Source organism: Orbicella franksi, chromosome 11 (genome assembly GCF_964199315.1).
Source record: "Orbicella franksi chromosome 11, jaOrbFran1.1, whole genome shotgun sequence".
Lineage (NCBI taxonomy): Eukaryota > Metazoa > Cnidaria > Anthozoa > Scleractinia > Merulinidae > Orbicella > Orbicella franksi.
The window spans coordinates 13,087,350-13,109,780 of record NC_138155.1 but is presented as its reverse complement, the minus strand read 5'-3'; the positions used below and the strand labels follow the sequence as shown (position 1 = coordinate 13,109,780).

At 37.0% G+C, this 22,431-nt stretch overlaps 2 protein-coding genes across 2 annotated transcripts; both read left to right on the top strand.

Annotated features, from left to right (window-relative positions):
* The first annotated feature begins 1,053 nt into the window (after window positions 1-1,053).
* Window positions 1,054-2,667, top strand: LOC145460160 (somatostatin receptor type 2-like). Its single transcript, XM_081444894.1, has one exon. It carries the CDS (start codon window positions 1,465-1,467, stop codon window positions 2,377-2,379), a length of 915 nt encoding a protein of 304 aa, XP_081301020.1. The 5' UTR covers window positions 1,054-1,464; the 3' UTR covers window positions 2,380-2,667.
* Window positions 2,668-17,057: 14,390 nt separating this feature from the next.
* Window positions 17,058-21,777, top strand: LOC145502672 (uncharacterized). Its single transcript, XM_081482020.1, has one exon. It carries the CDS (start codon window positions 17,728-17,730, stop codon window positions 21,775-21,777), a length of 4,050 nt encoding a protein of 1,349 aa, XP_081338146.1. The 5' UTR covers window positions 17,058-17,727.
* Window positions 21,778-22,431: the final 654 nt, after the last annotated feature.

The following is a 22,431-nucleotide window of genomic DNA, read 5'->3' as shown; positions in this document are numbered from 1 at the left end:
TCGGGAGAAGAATATAGCAACTACAATGGTCACAAAGATTTCAAATAAAGTCAAGGACTTTTTCTTCATCTTCTTTTTCTTCTTACTCTTTGGGTTTTAATATTGTGTGAACACATCCTTAACGAGGTTTTAACCTCGGCCATTATATGTAACCGCATTTAGCTTGAAATGTGTTACTAGTATATTTTAAGGGTAGTGAATATAGCCAATAGAATGATGAAATAATAACAAACACAAACAGTAGTTTGCTTTAGGTGAACACGGTCAGTTAAGGAGAGGCTTTTTGCCTGAATACAAAAACAACCGTCTTCAATTGACATATTAAGGACGTTCGCGCTTATTGTTTCTGCGCATCCTTACTGCACACGCAAATTCACACGCCACGTCGTGCATCGATGCGCGCACTAAGTAATAATATGAACAATGATACGACAGAAGGCCATTGCTATAGCTTTGCCTGGATTTAACGATCTTGATCGTTCGGTGACCCCATTTTTCTTTTGACGGATCATTTTCTCTGCCGATTTTCTACGTTTGGCGAAAACATGAAGAAAATATATCAATTAGAAGTTTGAATTTTTTGCAAAATGCACCATGGAATTCGGTTATTTTTAGCTCTTCATTTATCTGTGCGGCGGTTTCAAACGCCTCCGGGAAAGGAAAATCAGTGGCTACTTCCATATCCACGAATTAATGACAGTTCCACTTTGATTTAGTTTGTCGATCAGTCTTAATGGAGTTTGGACCAAGAACAGTACTGTTAGCCGCTGCGCTTTGGTCTCGTTATTCAAAATAATTTGTAACATTTTCGTGGTAGCCCGTTAAAAGGCTTTTCTTTACACTTTACATCTCTTCCGTTAGCATATGACTTTTCAAAGACAGTGAATTACGCTCAGATGAAACGTACTCGAGTATTTAAAGAGCTTGTCAGACCTAGTGATTGGTGAAATGTTGAACTATTTGGCTGTAATACTGAAGGAGGTATTTGTTTAAAAAAAAATTTAAAAAAAAACTACAGTAAATCTGGGTGGCAAATGCTTTAATGAACGAAGGTAGTTTGTAAAATATTGAGTATTTAAAACTTTCTCAAACAAAAACGTATTTAATACATCGGTTTAAATTACTGCTAATCATGTCAAGTACTTCCAATATTCAGATATGATATCTTGGTAGTTTGGTGCACTTATGCTAATTAGGCTAACATTGTAAACAATATCCCTAGAGGCGAGCGGAAATGAAACCAGGATACTGTGGTAAGGAAGTGAATAAGGTCCACCCTCCACCTGTGTCGTAGAGAATAGTAAACATCCACCCTCAATGGGATTAAGTAAAAACTAGCAGAATCTCAAAACCACTGTAAAATTACTTTTTTGTGTGTTTTTTCGACCTTGAAACGTTTAGTTTTAAGAAGTTCCTTCACTTTGAAAACTTTTTTTTTGTTGTTGTTGTTTTAATTCACAGAACATGACAGACCATGACACCATCGTACTGTCTCTGACCGTACTTTATGTGATAACAATGATCGTAGCTTTGGCTGGTAACACACTGCTGATCTACATCGTGTGGAAAAAACCTGAAACAAGAAATCTGACAAGTTTCCTGTTTGTGAACATGGCGGTGGCTGATTTGCTAGTTGTTGTGTTTCAGATGCCTCTCAGCATTACTCACTTTTATGTCTTTGGGAGCTCTGAGTTTGTTCAGGTTTTTACTTGCAGGTTTCTCTACTATGCTGTTTACGTCTCGACGATCGCCTCCATTTTCTGCCTTACTGTGATGGCATTTGATCGATACTTTGCTGTTGTGCACCCTTTCCGGCGGAGCATTTGGTTCAGGAAGCCTAAGATCATTACGCCAATTATTTGGATCTCATCCATGGTCTTGATGTCTATCGTACCAGTTGCACACAAGTCCATCCGAGGCAAGTGTCGAATTGAGGAATCTCTAATTTTGCCCTTCTATGCTTATTTTTTTGCTGTCGGCTTCCTCCTGCCCCTCGCTGTCATCTCAGTTCTGTACACCCAAGTTGCTCGAAAACTGTGGCTCCATGAAGTGCCTGTGGACCATAACGTAAGTGAAAATCAACGAGAACAGGAAATCCCCAAGAAGAAAATCGTCCGAATGCTTATCATTGTTGTGGTGGTGTTTGCAGTCTCTTGGCTTCCAGTGCACGTCTATCAGATGGACCAAGGTGTAAGCATGGGCGTGAGTGGGGGTGGGGCGATGTGGGATCCTTACGTAATTATCTATATTTGCTACTGGTTCAGCCAGGCTAACAGCGCCATAAACCCGTGGTTGTATATTGGTCTGAACGGAAAGATGAAAGCAGCTTTCAAAAACATGATCCGATGCCGCCAGGAGGAAATCACTGGTCGAGGATAAGTGACCTTAACCACCACCAGAAGAAGCAGAGAGATTTCTACAAAGAACTCCATGTTGGAAGCCAAATTGTAAATAACAGTTCGTTCTTCACCCTAAGAGAGTTCCACAAAGAACGCTTTGCTAAAAGCCAAAGTGTAAATAACAGTTTGTTCTTCAACCCAAGCGAGTTCTACAATGAACTACACGCTGGAAAAGAAAATGTAAGTTATAGTTTGTTCTTCGTCCAAAGTGAGTTTTTCCAAGAACTCCTAGCTGGAAGCCAAAGTGTAAATACCAGTGCCAGTTTGTTCCTAACGTATTTGCTTTCGTCTTATTTCATTACTAATAATGCTCCCTACCATAAATACTCACTGTAATTGGGTGCTGTTAACACCTGACATGGCATGTATCCTAATTCGTTTACAGCTGTTCATTACCAGTAGTTTAACAAGTGTCATTTGCAAGAGATTAGTCTCCTAATTGAAAAACGTTTTAACGAGGAGGGGGAGCTCCAAGAGCGCTACCCAGCAAAGCATTTCACTATCCCAATAACAGATAGAGAGATATTACTCTGCGGACAATTAATGGGGTACAAACATCAGGGAACTTTGTCATCCAATCAGAAATAAAGCTAAAACCAAGCATGACACGCTCCCACACCTTTTCCCGCGTTTTAAGTCGGCTACATGTCTTGGCTTTGAGCTTTAATTGGTTCACTGCAGTGACTACTTTAGTTTTGATGTTTTACGACACTCGAGGAAAAACTAAAATTAGTCTTAGTCCGTGTATCATCTAGCTTGTTTACAGAAACTTTTGCTTTAGTTAAAAGTCAAATAAAATACTAGAATAGTCAGTACAAGTAAGTGCCTAAGTGTGACTAAGAGTGCCTGCCTGTAAAAATTAGACAAATTCTTAATTTCGCGGCAAAGGTCGAAAATTCGATTTGCTCATATTTTTATGGTAGATAGCCAAGGGCATGACAAAAACCACTGGATAGTTTTTTTTCGGCAAAATATCCTTTTAATTCAAACAAATATGCAAATTACCAAATTCCGTTGAAATCGTCATTTGACGCACCATTTCATTAATGCGCCTTTCAATAACATGCAGACTCTAAAATTCTCCTCCAAGCGTCCGACTACTGCCGAGCACTGTCTGGACTGTGCTCAACGATTTGATTACCGGGTGCTCGGTAACAGTCGGAAGCTGGGAGGAGCCACCGAATATTTGATTGACTGTAGCGAAAAACGCGTTTCTCGGTTGAGCTTTGAATTTTAGTGTCCTCTTGTGATTGAAAGGTGCAGTAAACATCTTGACAGCCTCGCATGCAAAATCACATCATTCTTCCGTCTTTAAAACACTCAAATACTTTTGTGCAATGTTTAAATGTGTACTGGGTTGATTTTATGGAATGTTGCGAAGACATGTATTTCATTCACTTAAAAGTACTTCGTGAAAATAATTAATTTTCACCATGTGCGAAACTTTTAAATAGGTTAAGCTTCTGGTGGCTGAATCGCAGAAGGATAGTCTACACTGATTCCTGTAAAAATATCTTTGGGCAAATGATTGTGAGCGACGCGAGAGCTTTTGAAAGTACGTTAAAAATGCAAATATTTGACCTTCCGTCATCAAGTTTCAATTTACCGGTCAGACATTTTAGCATGCGCCACATGACTTGATGACCTATATTAATTTGAAATAGACACTGAGCTGATAATTTCAAAATGTTCTAACCTTATTTGCGAGTAGTTGAAATTTATTGCTTCAGCTTATAACTAAAAAAGATTAAGAGGCCCTGCGCCTAAGAAACGACCGATGATTTCCGGCTAAAAAATAAAATCGGCCGATTTTTATCTCCCAAGCAGAGGTTACCGAATACTATTTTGAAATGAATTTCTTTTGTTTCAGTTTCGCTTTAAACCAAAAATATCGAGCCGCAAACTTTTTCCGTCTGATAGCAGCAAAATCAGGCCGAAAATAAGGCCCCGCTAAAAACTGTTCGGAAATTACTATCGCAACGCAAAATAATGAGAAAACTACACAGTGTTGAAGAAAAAGGCCTTTTAATGCAATACCATTTGATAAACATCAAAAAACTGCCGAAGCGATTAAAAAATAAAGTTTCAAATATTACATACTAAATTAGATGGAACGTGGGAGCTGATTTTAAAATAATTATTTCTCAAAAGTTCAACGCTTTTGAAAGCAATCACAGTGATGAATCAGACATTGGAGGGATACAAATCACGTTTCTGGAAAAACATTTTTCGGCCAAAGTTTATTGACCTTCTACAAAGCGTTCAAACTTACCGTGTTTACCGTTATCCTGCTACTTCGGCGAAACACTTCTCTTTGCCAATACGGCCGTGGATAGCGTGGTAAATGCCACTTTAAACCTTGCTAGGCATTCGAATACCATCCTGAGTAGAAGGACGTAGAATTAAAAGAGAAAAAAAGATGAAAAATACGCAGAAAAAGAAAACAACTCGAAATTACCAGCTGGTAACGAAAGTTGAATCTGGAAAATGTCGTCGCGTGACAGCGGCCGTATTGGCAAAAGAGAAGTGTTTCGCCGAAGTAGCAGGATAACGGTAAACGCGGTAACTTTGAACGCTTTGTACAAGGTCAATATACTTTGGCCGAAAAATTTTTTTTCAGAAACGTAGTGTGTATCCCTCCGATGTCTGATTCATCACTGTGACTGCTTTCAAAAGCGTTGAACTTTTGAGAAATATTATTTTTTTAAGTCAGCTCCAACGTTCCATCTAATTTAGTATGCAATATTAGAAACCTTATTTTTTAATCGCTTCGGCAGTTTTTTTATGTTTATCGAATGATATTCCATTAAAAGGCCTTTTTCTTCAACACTGCGTAGTTTTCTCATTATTTTGCGCTGCAATAGTAGTTTCTGAACAGTTTTTTGCGGGGCCTTATTTTCGGCCTGATTTTGCTGCTATCTGACGGAAAAAGTTTCCGGCTCGATATTTTTGGTTTAAAGCGAAATTGAAACAAAAGAAATTCATTTTTAAATAGTATTCGGTAACCTCTACTTGGGAGATAAAAATCGGCCGATTTTATTTTTTAGCCGGAAATCATCGGTCGTTTCTTAGGCGCAGGGCCTCTTAATAGGCCTTGATAAATATATCCCATACTAAAATTTAAAAAAAAAACAACAACAACAACAAGAAATATGAATTTTTCTTAGAGGTTTAGCACACTATTTGTGAAAGTCGGCAAAATCAGCAAAAGATTAATTGATTCATTGTATTATACATTCATTGTATTATTTCCTGCTGCAAAGCAAGCCCTCTAAAATGTATGTAATCGGTTAATTGCGGAGCATTTGTCATTTTTTGTGCTAGCTGATGAGATGAGATAATTGTTACTGGAGTGTAGGCATCTTTCAATCAATCCGTCAATCGATCAAACAGTCAATCATTTAATCAATCAGTCAATAATTCAATCAGCAAGTACAAACTCACACCATATCAAAGCATAACCACAACAGCTCTAAATTGAGAGGATTTCCAAGAAAGCCTAAATCTTTTTATGAACCCGCAAATAATTAACGGTTATTCCATGAGTGCAGGTTGGATATGAGACAATGGATAGCCAACGAGGCATGTAGTATTGAGTTGACTATAATCATTTCATATCCAGCGAGCGTGAGTGCAATAATCGTTTTTCTCATACATTGTAGTCACCATTTGTCTTCTCATTGGATAAAAGCCTACAGTTAATTCTGGAAAACAGCGCAACCTACAGGTTATTTACCAATCTGCTAGCAGAATAGTGAATAATCCGTACGTTGAGCGCGCAATCTATGATTTCCTAGAGAAATATCAAGTTCACGTAAGAACCTGCTCGTCGAAAATAAACTGTGTTCGGAGCGATAAAGCGTTTGTCGTTATTTTCTTTAAAACAATGTATAATAAAACAATTATGAGATTCGGCTTTTGTGATATCCGAAATAATCAAGGTCTCGGTTAGTGTTGTCAGCCGAAGCCTTCGGCTTCGGCTGATGACATTTACCTCGACCTTGATTATTCCGGATATCACAAAAACCTCATTCAATAATTGTTTATAATAACTAGATTATAAATATAAACTTACCATATTTGTAGAGCAGGGCATAATTCCTGAATGATATACTAGTATTACGGCTAACAAGCCAATGAATTACGACTAACAAGCCAATGAACTACGACTAACAAGCCAATAAATGGTATTAAACAATGATCTAGTTTTAAATAAAACTGATTGTATATATGGCTTAACAAATTTAAGGACGGTGCCTACTTTTGTTAGTGTGCACACGTTCTGCGCATAACGCAAGGCATGGTCTAAGCGCCACGCGCGAGCTGGGTTGACATGACGCAATCAACTACGCTACCAAGTACACCACTAAATTGAAAGCAAAATTCTCCTATTGTGACCAAATCAAGTTCAATGAACCTGTACTTAAACCAGGAAAACCAGAACAGCGACATATGGCTAACCACTAACCGTTAACGTCTTCCAGCTGAAAAACTAGCTGTTATCTGTCGAACATTGCACTGAAGTCCAACTGTAAGCCTGTACCTGCAGATGGCGTAGTGCGCGCGCAAAACAAGAGCGAGATACGCAAATGTTTTACTTACCGGGGATGTGAAAGGAAAAAAAAAAATTAACGGGTACCGTAAAAAATTTCAATAAGGATCAATAACTTTAAAGAACGAGTGGTTACCCCTATGTCTTATGTTATGAAATGGAAGTGGCAAGTCTATTCAACACGTGATTAGTTTCTGTTTGTGAGCAAAAGATGTTTAGACTGTATTTTAGCTGAAACAGAGGAAGGCTGTCAGAGATGCTAAGAGTGCGGTTGCAACGATTTTGGTATTTAAAACATACCAAAAATGGGTTTTATGTTACCATTTACCCTGTAGTTTTCAGATCTTTATAAATTTGTTTGCTTTTCTGTATGTAAAGGCGAATTCTAAAGAAAGCTGTGAAGAAATATGCTCTCCCTATATTTTCAGAAAAATGCCGATGTCAGCATTTTTGTTGAGACTCAAGGCTAATTATCTCGAAAAAATGCGTGGCTACCCCCATTTTTTCTTCTTGGATTCCGATAGCCTTTATAAAGATCTACTATTTCCGCGTGATCCTAAACTGGTGCAAAAACCTTTGTATTTAGTAGGCACCGTCCTTAGATAAGAAAAATCTATACATCACATTAATGTATGGTCAACAATGTTAATTAAAAGAAATGGCCAAAAAAAAAAATCATTTCCTAAATCTCCAAATATAATAAGCTTACTTTTCGAACAATGTGGTTATGATTGCTAAGTACAGTAAACAAACAACTCTAACAACGTAATTAATTTCACTTTTGAATATCTAATTTGGACAAAGAGAAAAGGTCACAGTTCATATTCAAACTGAGGTGAAGTGTACTTACTCAAAAGGGTAACAATATATTCCGCAAATCGACGGCTTTACAGTCAACTGATCGCTGAATGACCTCTTCCGTGACTTACATTTGTAAACAAATAATTCCACTAATTCCATCCAAATGTAAAGCGATGAAATATATTACGCTCTTGTTTCCGAAAGTCTTGAGAAGGCATCTGTGATTTACATTGTTTTCAAACTCAAGCGGTACTGTCTTTGAATTTGTGGTCACTGATGGAGACATTTTAAACTTCTGACGGTTCAAAGCAATGAATATTGGTTTTTGAAAGTACAACGGCTCCTGTAGCTGCCCTGAAGAAGCTGCACTGGCCACATGCCAAGTCTGCCCTAGCTTTCGAGGGGAACTTTACTACCGTTGTCTCAATTTGTCGACTTGCATGAACACCTGAAAGTTAAACAACAATTGCAAACGGGCTTCGTTATTTGTACTTAATTACGAAGCCAGATTTTCGACACGTAAAATAAATGATAAGATGCAAAAATCAAGTCCAAGCTCAAAATGAAAAACGACTTACCTTCAAAACTAAAAGCAGGGGAAACTAGAGACCACGCTTACAAGTGAAATGGCTGACTCAGACTGGTGCGCCGTGAGACACAAGACCACGTGACTGACTCTCGTAGACAAATAAATAAAACCCATAAAAAAACCACATAAAGTCATTTGTAGATAGTTGCTTGCTTTTGCACTACACCAAAATATTACGCTTTATCGATTGCTGACCATTGCTGACAAGCTTGTCGGAGCAACACGATCTTGCAGCCGTTAGTTATTTGTTCGTCACGCAATGCTATCACGGCATATGCTGCATATTTTGATCTATTTTGTGCAGAGCACCCTTAGGATAAGTGAAACAATTTATTCACTGATTATCTGTTCATATATATAATATATTTATGTATATATATTTTTGGTAATCGTATTCTATAGTGTACGTGGCCTCGGTCCAAATCACGTTCGTTGTACTTTCTGATGTTTTAGACAACAGCTGATAAAGCTAGTGCCTGCACTCACTACGCTGTCCGGCTACAATTTAAAAAAAAATCGCCGTAAACAAATTATAGATCAATGAAGCAAGAACTGGCTGAAATAAAAACTGGAAATCACAACGTGACTAATTCGTGAGAAAAACAGACTAAATTTAATTAGTAATTACCTGAGCGAACAAACTCTGTCCATGCCATTTTATTTGGGCATACTGTATTTCGCGGACTGGACTGGACTGGACTTGTAAAACGCAGACTTGTAAAACGCGGACTTGTAAAACACGGACTTGTAAAACAAGGACTTGTAACACGCGGACTTGTAAAACGCGGACTAGTAAAACGCTGACTTGTAAAAAAATAAACTTGACTTGTACTAGAATGATTGTCTTTATTTGAATGATCATCTCCCATCCAAACAACTTCAAATACTAATCAACTGTATACTTTTAACATACTTAGAGCCACCAAGTAACATTATATCCATTCCATGCAAACAAATCTTGCGTTCTATTAAACAAATGACAATTAATTTGGGAGCATCAAAATTTCTAAACTTAATTCTAAACTTAATGTAGACAGGCAAAAATATTTTACTAACGGTATTTCTCTTTTCCATATTTTTTTCCGTCGCTTGCTTTCCGTCACGCAAGGTGTCACGCGAGGAGCTGTCACCTTTAAATACGCTTTTATTTTCTGAGAAAGGACCATTTTCCTTTTAGAAACAATTTCAACAGCAATCTTTTGCATTGGGTAGTCTGCAGATATGGCTATCGCCCTATTAAACAAACTTTGCAAGAAGTCTACAGATGGTGTCTGGAAAATCGATTGACACCACATCCAGCAAAAAGCGAAGTTGTGTTATTCACCAAGACAGCCATCATGTGCCGGGACCTCTACCCCTGACGAAAATACCATAGTAAACTCAATATTGCGCTATGTCACAAAAACCCGCCTGCTGGGATTGACTGTAGATAACACTCACTTGGGTACCACTTGCATTGGATCTAAAGAAAAGCTTTGCAGACAAATTAGAATTAGTGAAACTTTCTGGGTTTTTACCGAAGGAAGTCCTGCTAAAATTTTATATTAGTGTGATTTTGCCATCTTTGTATAAGGCCTGGTTTTGTGAGGTGCGTGCTGTAACTCCGACATTATTAGCTCAATTGAGAGACTTCTACTTCTAGCCAAGTATTGAACTTTGCAAATTGGCCTTACAATCAGATTACACTATAAAGTGGAAATATTTAAATTCTTCTATAACGCAAATTATGATATCCTCCCAGATTGGCCTTCTAGGAGTATCTTTAGAAATAGAGAAAGTTCTCACTTGTTACATGGTCAGAATGTAGCTTCGATGCCCAGATGCAATAGCAGATTGATGAGAGACTTACTAGCCTTTCGCGGGTCAGCCGCTGGAATTTAATTAATCACAATGATAAAATCTAAAATTTAAATGTTAAGGAAATTATACTTATTACCAAGGAGTATTTTAAAGACTTTATTTTCGACTGTTCAACTGCCAATAGTGATTTCGTGTGTTTTTAGAAACTTCTAATATTTTAAGCCTAGATTAACACTTTAATCTTAACTCCGTATTTAGTATTTTACATGCATATATGTTATGCATCAGTCAATTCCAGCAGTGCCCATCCCCCCCACCCCCCCCCCCCGGGCTAACCCCCGGGCATTAGCATTTGTTTTTTTAAAATGGGCAAATTGCCTGTGGTGGGGACACATAAGCTGTCTAAATGCCCCGAGGTGGGGACGAGGAAAGAGGGCAAATGCCCCTCCCCGGGATCGTCGCCTTCCAACACCTCCGCAGTTTTTAGTGCAGAGTGCACTATTGGGATGGTTATGGGGGTTGCCTGCCGCTAAGGAACTAAGTCGCTATGGCGCTATGGCGCTATGGCACTATGGCCCTATGGCGCTAAGGTGTAAACTTTAATGTTTGTTTAATTCATTAATTTTAATTAATTAATTAACATTACGGCAAGGGGGTCGGGTGGGTTACTTAAGTAAAACTTGTTTTACCTACCTCTATTTGCTGACAACAAAGCTATATATTTGTTTCAGAAAAGTTCTTGCTCTCCTTGTGGTACTAAAACGAAACCAATTTGCTCTAAACGCATGCACAGATAAGTTAACGTTCGCGTCGACTATACATTACGCGGAAGATATATTTCATAAGGGATCACACACAAACGTTAAGTGCTCTTCCTTGTGGTAGAATCCAATAAGTAAGACGCATGCGTCCTTACATCGTTAGGGTCCCACACTCCGTTTTCATTCCCAGAGCCACGCGGTTTTTGCCATGTGATGTGACTGAGGACGACAGTTGTTTTTCTAGTAACGCCACTTATCCCTTTTTAGTGAAAAAAAAAAAAAAAAACGCTACTGTGACTACGTGTCTTTTGGAATTACCCCAAGGTTGGTTCAATAAATATCATCTGCTTTTTTCAACTTAAAATAATGTGTTTGTCAGGTTCAAATAAAGAAGGGTAACGTATTGCATCTCCTTAGCGGCTTTAGTTGTCTCTGTAAATGGCCCAAAAAAATTCCCGAGTTTGGCATCAAAACTTGTCAAATTGTACATTTTTGACAAAAGAAACCAGGAAAGTGCTCAGATATTGCTTCAGACTCCGTGGCAGCTGTGATAGCACGAATTAATTTAATCAGTCTTTAAGGGACCTCGTTCACCGATGTAGGAGATGATCTCGACCAGGTGGCGCTGTTTACGTTCAATACTTCTCGTCAATGTTCTCAGTTGTATCTAATAATCGATATCAAGGTGTATAAATTTGAATGGTTTTGGCGGCAACAAGTGGTACTTGTATTCCGTGACTATTTGATAATTAAATTAGTTCTTGTTAATCGGTGAAAAATAAAATTTGCGTTTTGAGAAAAACAAAATCGTTTCTTTTCCATTTCTTCATCAGATATTTAACTTTCCTCCATCTATCTCCAGCGATGAAAGAAAAACCAATTACATCTTCCGTGTGTTTTGGAGAAAACAAAGGTTTCATGTTACATACCTTCGCGAGGAAAACAAAAGTATCAAGTTACAAAGTTGGCGTGAAAAGCTAAATTGTCACGTATTCTTCTTCAACTTATTATTGAATTCAAAATAAAAGAAAATCAACTTAAACACTAGAGTAAAATTTAAAAGCTGTTGTGACAAACAGTAATTGTAAGAGAAAAAACCCTAGCAGACTATCAAGGTAAATACAAACCGGAAGTGAACCGAGCAGGGGTGTCCACTATTTTTTGTCTCTCGAAAGAACGTATGCTTCTCTTCAGTGGCTAGCACGTCTTGCTTTCACGGGCTTTGAGCTTTAGAATTTAGCATTATTTACAATTTAATTTTTCATTAGTCTGTATCATAAGATCTGACTTGTCAATAATTACATGTGTTGCAGACTCCGTGTCGCCTTAATCGTGGCGCCTTTTTCTCCACAATTAAAATTCAGTGACACTTAAAAGCTTTCAAGAGATGATTTGGAAATTCTTAGTTTCCTTCCAGACGACCTGAATTAAACTGGCAATGCTATCAATGCTCTTCAGCAAATATTCGTTCAGCTTTGCACGCTTCATTCTGAGAATTGAGAAACAATGCCGTGAGTAATTCAGCCATACCGCCACGGTAGTGGTTATTTCGCCAACATTTACCTTGTGGCGTCTTGATATGTCAGCAATGGACATGCCTCCGATTATTTCACAAAATTTTGCAATCCACCTGTATGCAATAACTTGTATGAAATAATAAATAAATAAATTTAAAGCGAACAAATTAATTTAACAAACTGGGCTTCTTGACTATTTCGAATCACTGGATAATCGAATTTTGCATCAGTGACGTGAAACTTTAGCCGTGTAGCCGTGTTTAGTTCTCTCCAAGTTTTAATATCGCAATAATTTCTCAGTTACTTTGTATTTCTCGATCAAACGCGTCATTACTCAAGTAGGTATGGAAATCGAAAACAAATGTAATATGATTTCTTCTCTTTTTTGAAGGTCGTTGGAAACATGCCAGTTAACCAGATCAAAACAAGTTCATGACCCCTACTTTGATTGTCACGCACACTTTTTCCTTGCCGGATGATAGCTGTACGCTGAATGTAACCAAACGTGACTCGCAAGTGATTCTAATGGCCTGTCATTATTGTTTTTCGGTTCAAGCTCAATTTTTACCTTTGCCGAAAATTGCTTTCAAAGTCAACAAAGTAATCAAATTAAGTCGAGCAGCCAATGAAATTGAGCTGATCCCACGGTTATTAAACATTTCACCAACCGAAGCGTGAGCGCTTCAAAGTCGCGTTTGTGAGCAGTATATATCACCGAAGAAAAAATTATAACTAAATAACATGTTAAGCGTAAATTTTTCCACAGCAGGATCTGATTCGGTTCCTTTCGCACACCGGATGACGCTACTTTCGATCAGCGCTTAGATGACGTCACAATCTAAGATCGTTTGACACGTGATTAAGTTGTTTACTTCTTCTTAGCGATCCTCCATTTTGGAAGTGCAAGGACCTTACGCGACTTATTAGTCTGTATAAAACGAAGCTGTAAAGAGTGTTGTAGCGTTCACGTTTATGGTGAACGCTGTCTATTGGAATCTGCGCTCACTAACTAGCAAAACAAACCGCACACACAACGCACCACACCGTTAGCAAGGGTCCAACACTAAATCGAAGCCTCGAATACGTGAGCGTTTGTTTCGGCCGGGCCAGCTTGCTAACTGTAGTATCTGAGCACACAGCTCTTGCATAAAGCATTTGAAGTTGAACTGAGTTATTGAAAAGTTATCTTGTTGTGAAGGCTGATCAATTTGACGAACTGAAGGAAGAGCTGACTTGAGTGAGAAACATTTAAAGGTAAGATAAAACTGAACTTATTAGCTTATCAATTGCAAGTTTATAGTTTAAATGATGATTTCGCTGATGCAATATCGAGCCTCCGTGGGTTTGCACAATATTTTCTTAAAAGCCAAATAATTTTCACATTGTGTGAAGGGGCAGTTTTGGTCGACTTTGTTGTTTATGTTCTATCTGGAGGCGATATACCTACCTGTATTACAGAGACAAGTACGTTTATGGCAAATGAATTATTACGCTGTGCTTTGGTTGACCCAAATGTGGCTGTATCGCTTTTACTTTCCGCTGCTGATTAGATTGGCCAACGATGTTGAAACGAATCCTGGACCTGTCTTTTTTATGGAGTCGTCAGAAACAGTTCAAAGTAATAGAATGTCATCAGAAGTCAACCAAACGTGTGAAAGTCCGTCCATGTTAGTTTTAGCATTCAGATTAGCTCAGATGGGATTAAGACCATTAGATGTTGGTGGTGCAGGAGACTGTTTTTTTAGAGCAGTTTCACATCAGTTATATGGCACTGCAGCTTATCACTTACAGGTACGCGCAGTTGGGATTGAGCATTTGAGATATCACCCTGAATCGTTTATTGAAAGCAACATTGAATACTCATGGTTGGAATATTTAAATAACATGTCTAGACAGGGAACTTGGTGTGACAATCTCATTATACAAGCAGTTGCTAATGCATTAGACTGTACAATTTATATCACAGAAAGCGCTGAGAACTTTGCAGAGAGTAATGTGATAAATCCCGTCAACATGCAGGGAAGACCCAGAACGATTTATATAGGTCATTTAGATGAAATTCATTATGTTTCAACTACTCCAGTAGAGAATGAAGAATTAAATATACTGCAAAGACATCAGAGTGAAACACAGGAGGAAACTACATTACTAAATGATAGAAATCAAGCATGCATCACACAGATTGTCAGTCCAGTGAACCAAAAATCTCTAGACACTTCTATTGCCAGTGACCCTCTGGAAAAGCGAAGAGCGTTCATGAGGCAATATATGAAAGAGAAAAGGGCTAATAGGCAATTCAAAGTTAGCGAGAATAAGAAGAAACAACAGAAACGAAAAGAAAATCTTGAAAAATCACGGGAATGTCAAAGGCAAGCTTCAAAAACCTATAAAATAGCAAATCCTGTTAAAGTCAAGCAGATGGACAAACAAACAAAAGCGAAAAGACGGGAATGTAATCTGGAGAAAGTAAAAGAATGCCAAAGACAAGATTTTCTAAATTATAAAAAAGCAAATCCAGAGAAAGTCAAACAATTGGACAAACAAAAAAAAATAAGAAGACGAGAATGTAATCTAGAGAAAGTAAAAGAATGCCAAAGACAGGATTTTCTAAAATATAAAGAAGCAAATCCAGAGAAAGTCAAACAAATGGACAAACAAACAAAAACAAAGAGACGAGAATATAATCAAGAGAAAGTAAAAGAATGCCAAAGACAGGATTTTCTAAAATATAAAGAAGCAAATCCAGAGAAAGTCAAACAAATGGACAAACAAACAAAAACAAAGAGACGAGAATATAATCAAGAGAAAGTAAAAGAATGCCAAAGACAGGATTTTCTAAAATATAAAGAAGCAAATCCAGAGAAAGTCAAACAATTGGACAAACAAAAAAAAAATAAGAAGACGAGAATGTAATCTAGAGAAAGTAAAAGAATGCCAAAGACAGGATTTTCTAAAATATAAAGAAGCAAATCCAGAGAAAGTCAAACAAATGGACAAACAAACAAAAACAAAGAGACGAGAATATAATCAAGAGAAAGTTAAAGAATGCCAAAGACAGGATTTTCTAAAATATAAAGAAGCAAATCCAGAGAAAGTCAAACAAATGGACAAACAAACAAAAACAAAGAGACGAGAATATAATCAAGAGAAAGTAAAAGAATGCCAAAGACAGGATTTTCTAAAATATAAAGAAGCAAATCCAGAGAAAGTCAAACAAATGGACAAACAAACAAAAACAAAAAGACGAGAATGTAATCAAGAGAAAGTTAAAGAATGCCAAAGACAGGATTTTCTAAAATATAAAGAAGCAAATCCAGAGAAAGTCAAACAAATGGACAAACAAACAAAAACAAAGAGACGAGAATATAATCAAGAGAAAGTAAAAGAATGCCAAAGACAGGATTTTCTAAAATATAAAGAAGCAAATCCAGAGAAAGTCAAACAAATGGACAAACAAACAAAAACAAAAAGGCGAGAATGTAATCAAGAGAAAGTAAAAGAATGCCAAAGACAGGATTTTCTAAAATATAAAGAAGCAAATCCAGAGAAAGTCAAACAAATGGACAAACAAACAAAAACAAAAAGACGAGAATGTAATCTAGAAAAAGTGAAAGAATGCCAAAGAAGAGATTTTCTAAAACATAAAGAAGCAAATCCAGAGAAAGTCAAACATATACAGAAACAAGCAAAAACAAAAAGACGAGCAAACAATCTAGAGAAAGTGAAAGAATGCCAAAGACGAGATTTTAAAAAGTATAAACAAGCAAATCCAGACAAAGTTCAACTAAACAACAAGAGAAACAAAGCTCGGTTCCAAAATATGACGGATAGTACACAGAATGGAATTAACATTGTAAACAAGAGCCACGACCCTGGACAGAATAGAAAAAGGTCAAGAGATTCTAGTGGCATAAATCATTTCCAACAAGAGGCTACATGTACAAAAAGAAAGAGAAATGATTTTCAGGAAACTAAAGAGCAGACTTGTCACAGCAGAGAATCTGTTCACATTTTGACAATGTCCGAACTGATTGAAACATTTCATAGGAATATCAAATGTGGCCCAGAATATATCTGCACTTCCTGTGATCAGTTATGGTACAGATCATCTGTGACAAAATGTAATCCAAATCTTTATAAAATATGCCCTCAAAATATTCTTAAATTATGCCTGACTGGAATTAAGAGTATAAATAACACCGAGTGGATTTGTTCAACATGTCATTCTAACCTTAAAGATGGTAAATTACCAAGTTGTGCAAAAGCCAACAAAATGATATTTCCCGATAAACCAGAAATACTAAATCTGAGTGTTCTTGAAGAAAGGCTCATATCACCACGTATACCATTTATGCAGATTAGGGAATTACCTACTGGTGGTCAGTTGAGTATTCATGGGAATGTTATCAATGTACCAGCTGATGTTAATTTGACTGTAAATGTTCTACCAAGACCAGTTAATGAATCACAGACCATTCCAATAAAGCTAAAAAGACGTCTTAGTTACAAACATTACTATCAGTTTCAGAGCATCAGACCTAGCAAAGTATTAGAAGCTGCAAAATATTTAGTTCAGACAAGCAAATTATTTCAGAATGAAGGTGTACAAGTTGCTGATAGATGGTTGAATGCACTGAATGGAAATGGTGGGGAGATGTCACAATTTATTGAAGGGCAAAATGTGAAAAGCTCAAATACAGCTGAAGATGTTTATGAAAAAGGAAAGAACCAGGGTGAACAGAATATGTTTGCAGAGAAAGGCAATTCCAATGACGACAGTGAAAGTGACAGTGATGAAAACTGGTGTGAAGAAACAGAACGCCCTTCAGGAATTATGGACACTTTGCTGCAAGAACCAGACATGACTGAACATGGGGAGAACATAATGAGCTTTGCACCAGCTGAAGGTAACAGACCTTTAGGGATATTTATTGATAAAGATTCAGAATTTTTGTCATTTCCCACAATATTTTGCGGAAAACGAAGAGCTGATAATAGTGAAAGAATAGTACCAGTGCATTATAGTACAATTTGCAAGTGGGAATTGTGAAGTCAAGATAGAAGAGTAGCACAGAGCGTCCCTAACATTTTTTATAAACTGAAGAAATTGCAAATCAAACAGATTCAAGGCAGTGCATCACTTTCTCTTCGCAAGTGCAAAAGAAAAGGTAAAAAGTATACAGCCGGTGATTTGAAATCAGCTGGATCTTGGGAAAAGTTGATACACCTCGATGAAGGCTTCAGAGTATTTAGAAATCTAAGGGGGTCCCCTCCGTACTTTGAGAGATGCAAAAAGGACTTATTTGCAATGATTCGTCAACTCGGTAAGCCTACGTGGTTCTGTTCATTTTCAGCAGCAGAGACCAGATGGACACATTTGCTTCAGATATTAGGGCGGCTTGTTGATGAGAAAAATTATACTGACAGCGAAATCCAATTTATGACGTGGCAAAAAAAATCAGACTTAATTAAAAGTGATCCTGTCACTTGTGCTAGAAACTTTGAACACATGGTGCAGTTGTTTCTTCGTGACATTTTGAAAAGTGCACTGAAGCCCATTGGTGAAGTAATTGATTTTTTCTATAGGGTTGAATTCCAACAACGTGGTTCTCCACACATACATTCTTTATTCTGGGTGAAAGAGGCTCCTCAATATGGAAAAAATTCAAATGATGATATTGCTAAATTCATTGATAGGTATGTTGCATGTAAGGCAGATTCAGAAAAACTGGGTGATTTGGTTAATTTACAGAGACACCAACACTCAAAAACATGCAAAAAACAGGGTCATAAGATTTGCAGATTCAATTTTCCATTACCACCAATGCCAAGAACAATGATTTTAGAACCTCTTAGTGAAAACACTTTAAATGAAAATGACGAGGGTTTAGTAAAGAAAAATTGTGAAAAAATAAACGACTTATTAGACAATTTAAAATACGACAATGAAATGAATTTTGGAGAATTTCTCCAGAAACTGGGTTTCACAGAGCAACAATATATCACGGCCGTGAGATATTCACTGAAGCGTGACACACTTCTGCTAAAAAGATTTCCATCTGAAATAAGAATCAATAGTTACAACTCTGATTTATTGAAAGCTTGGCAAGCTAACATGGATATACAGTTTATCTTGGATCCTTATGCTTGTGCTGTTTACATTTTGTCATATATTACTAAAGGACAAAGAGGAATGAGCAAATTACTAAGAAAAGCATCTGAAGAAGCAAGCTCTGGTAATAAAGACATTATAAACAAAGTCAGACACATTGGAAACAAATTTCTCAATGCTGTTGAGATCAGTGCACAAGAAGCAGTGTATTTGGTTTTGCAAATGCCTTTAAGAAGGTCATCTCGTGAATTCCAGTTTATTAACACATCCAACCCTGAGGAAAGAACATTCCTACTAAAATCAATGGATAAGCTTCAAGAACTACCTGATAGCTCTGAAGATATTGAATCAGACAACTTTATCAAAAGATACCAAAGACGACCAAAACAATTAGAAGAATTGTGTCTGGCTGATTTTGTAGCGTGGTATAACTGTGTCAAGCAAAATAAAAGTCAGGTAGGACATGTGGGTCAAGTTAAAACGTCTACTTCTGATGATTACTTACCTGAGAATGATTTTGATGATAATGTTGATGATGATCTCACCAATGATAAGACAGAAATATGTGAAGAATATGAACTAAAAGGTGGATTGAAACTAGTTAAAAGACAAAAATCTAAAATTATTCGTTCAGTAAGATTTAACAAAAACAAGGACCCTGAGAACTATAGCAGAGAACAGTTAATGCTGTACACTCCTTGGAGGAATGAAAACAAAGATCTTATCCAAAACTGCGAAAGTTACCAAGAGAGATATGAACAACTTAAGAACACAATAGTTCAGAACAGACGGCAATATGATTGTAATGCAGAAGTGCTTGATGATGCAATAGAAAATATTGAAAATGATGAACTGAAAGAATTTGTAGATGTGGCCCCAAATACTCAACATAGAGACGAACAAGACCAAGAGATAGGAGCAAAACCAAGTCCGTTATTTGGATGCTTTGATCCAAGCACAAATAAGCAACACTATCAATATGATTTAATGGATGATATCGGCATCTTTCCAAGAGCAAATGACGATGAAGATCTTGTAGTAAAACGCATGACTGATGATGATTTTCGGAAACTTGTTCGTTCACTTAATGTAAAGCAAATGGAATTCTTCTATCATGTGTTGAAATCCATCAAAACTAGTGATGAAGCACTTAGACTTTTTTTAAGTGGTGGGGCTGGTGTTGGCAAAACTACAGTTACTAATGCTTTATATGAAGCTTTGATCAGGTACTTAAATAGTGTTCCAGGTGAAAACCCTGATGACGTTAAAGTACTTAAAGTGGCACCAACAGGAAAAGCAGCATTTAATATCAGTGGTAACACTCTTCACTCTGCTTTTAAAATACCTGCTAATCGAGGTTTTGAGTATTGTACACTTGACAGAGACAGACTTAACACTATTAGAGCACAGCTGAGAAAACTTCAGGTTATTTTCATAGATGAGATTAGTATGGTAGGCAGTGGCATGTTCACGTTCTTGAATTTACGCTTACAGCAGATCATGGGTACACCAAAACCATTTGGAGGAGTTAATTTGATCACTGTTGGTGACCTGTTTCAGTTAAAGCCAGTTTTTGACAAGTGGATTTTTGAGAATTCAGGAAGTGCCTACAGTGCATTAGCCACAAATATTTGGCAAGAACATTTTAAGATGTATGAATTGTCAGAAATTATGAGACAGAAAGATGACAAAGAATTTGCAGAGCTTTTAAATCGCCTTAGAGAAGGAAAACACACAGAGCAAGATATAGAGGTCCTAAAAGGAAGGATTTTAAAAGTAAAGCCAGGAGAAAGTAATTATCCCATGAACATCACTCACTTGTTTAGTACTAACCAAGCAGTAGACAGTCACAATGTTAAAATATTTAATAACTCCAAAAACCAAAAAGTTAATATTTGCGCAGTTGACATTGTAATTGGAGATCTGTCCGATGAACTAAAGGAAAGACTGAAACAAAAAATCCCAAATGATCCAACCAAAACCATGGGATTATTTTCTGTTTGTTCTGTCCATGTTACAGCAAAGTATGACCTAACAACAAATGTGTCTGTCCTTGATGGTATGACTAATGGAGCAGAATGTACAGTTGAAAAAATTGATTACAGAGTACCGGACTCTACCAGACCAAGTATTATATGGGTAATGTTTCAGGATCCTAAGATCGGTCATCACTGGCGAAGAGAATATTCTCATTTGTATAATGTACAAATACAAAGCACCTGGACACCAATCTTAGAAATCACAAGGCAATTTAGATTGTACAAAAGAAATCAAGTTCAAGTTCTTCGTAGACAATTCCCTTTACGACCAGCTGCGGCCAAAACAATACATCGTTGTCAAGGTGACACGCTTAATGAAGCAGTTGTTGATTTACCAGCTTCAACGAGAGAACATATGCATTATGTTGGTCTAAGCAGACTTCGGAATCTTTCAAGTTTGCATATCTTAAACTTAAATGAGAAAAAGATAACTGTGAGCAAGAAAGTTGCATCTGAAATGTCTAGATTAAGATCAGAGGCATCTTTAAAACCATGCATTTCCTTTCTTTATGAAGCACCAAGTAACAAAAGCAACTTCAAAATTTTGTTCCTAAATGTGAGATCTTTACATCTCCATATTGAAGATGTAGCGTGTGATTATAGTGTACAAGCAGCACATGTGAATGTATTCGTTGAGACAGCTTTATGTTCAAGGGACAGTGATGAGGCATATGACATGGCCAACTTTCGCCTCTACAGAAATGACTATGATCCACAGAACAATACTAGAACACCGTATGGATCAGCTGTGTATATCAGAAATGATGTAGAGTGCACCTGTGACCCCTTTAGATTAAACTACAACAATACAGAAATGACTGTTGTTATTATCAATTTACCTGGTTGTAACAAGATACATGTTGTTGGGATATATCGATCTAAATCAAAAGTTGTATTTCCTAAATTAATTGAAGCGTTAGAACATTTACATCGCACTATTCTTCGAGAACCACAGACTCCAGTCATAATTTTAGGAGACTTTAATGTTAATTTTATGGAACCTACCTCTGAGCAGAAAGCTCTTGTGGGATATATGATCAAGCAAAAGGGTTACACTCAGCTGATAAAACAGTACACAACAGATTATAAAACTCAGATAGACCACATATACACTAATATTCCACAACAAGTTCAAAGTTCTGGTACATTGGAGTCATATTATAGTGATCATAAGCCCATTTTTGTTTGTCTCAATGTAAGCAGCTAGAGCACATTGTTTTCTATTGCTAGTTATTTTGTCAGGATATGTAGGAATGATTTTATTGTTGGCTAAATCTTTTTGTTTTGTTGACTTTGCTTGAGCACAAGTTTCTTATTTTCATATTTGGGTTTGATTTTTAATAGCATTAACCACATGTATACCCATGTAGTTTACAGATATACAAAAGATTAAGTAAAAATTGTAGAGGAGAAAAATATACGATGAACCAAATAAAATGTGTTGTTTCTCGGTGGAAACATGACCTCGCTTCTAAGAGTGAGGTCATTGTGTGCCGTGGTGAGGTAGTGACTCCTCACTACCTGTAGTCAAGATGCAGGCCATCAGAGTTGAAATGTAAGTTAGTCGTATGTATTTTGAGGGGTTGGGAATTTATTTGAACTTGATTTAAGTTAGTATTAGAGCAGCAAAGTATATTTTACCAATGTTAACTGCTTACTGATTGTTTTTGTTACACATTATTTTGCAGACTGCTGTTTGAGTACAATATGCCTAAATGTTCATGATTCTGAATGGTAATACATTACCAAGACACTGAAAGCACTGAAACTACCTACAACTCTTCATTGTATTATCTCATTCAAGACACTACAAAGAACAGTTATGTGCATTTAAGTTTGTACATGATTGCATGTTCTATAC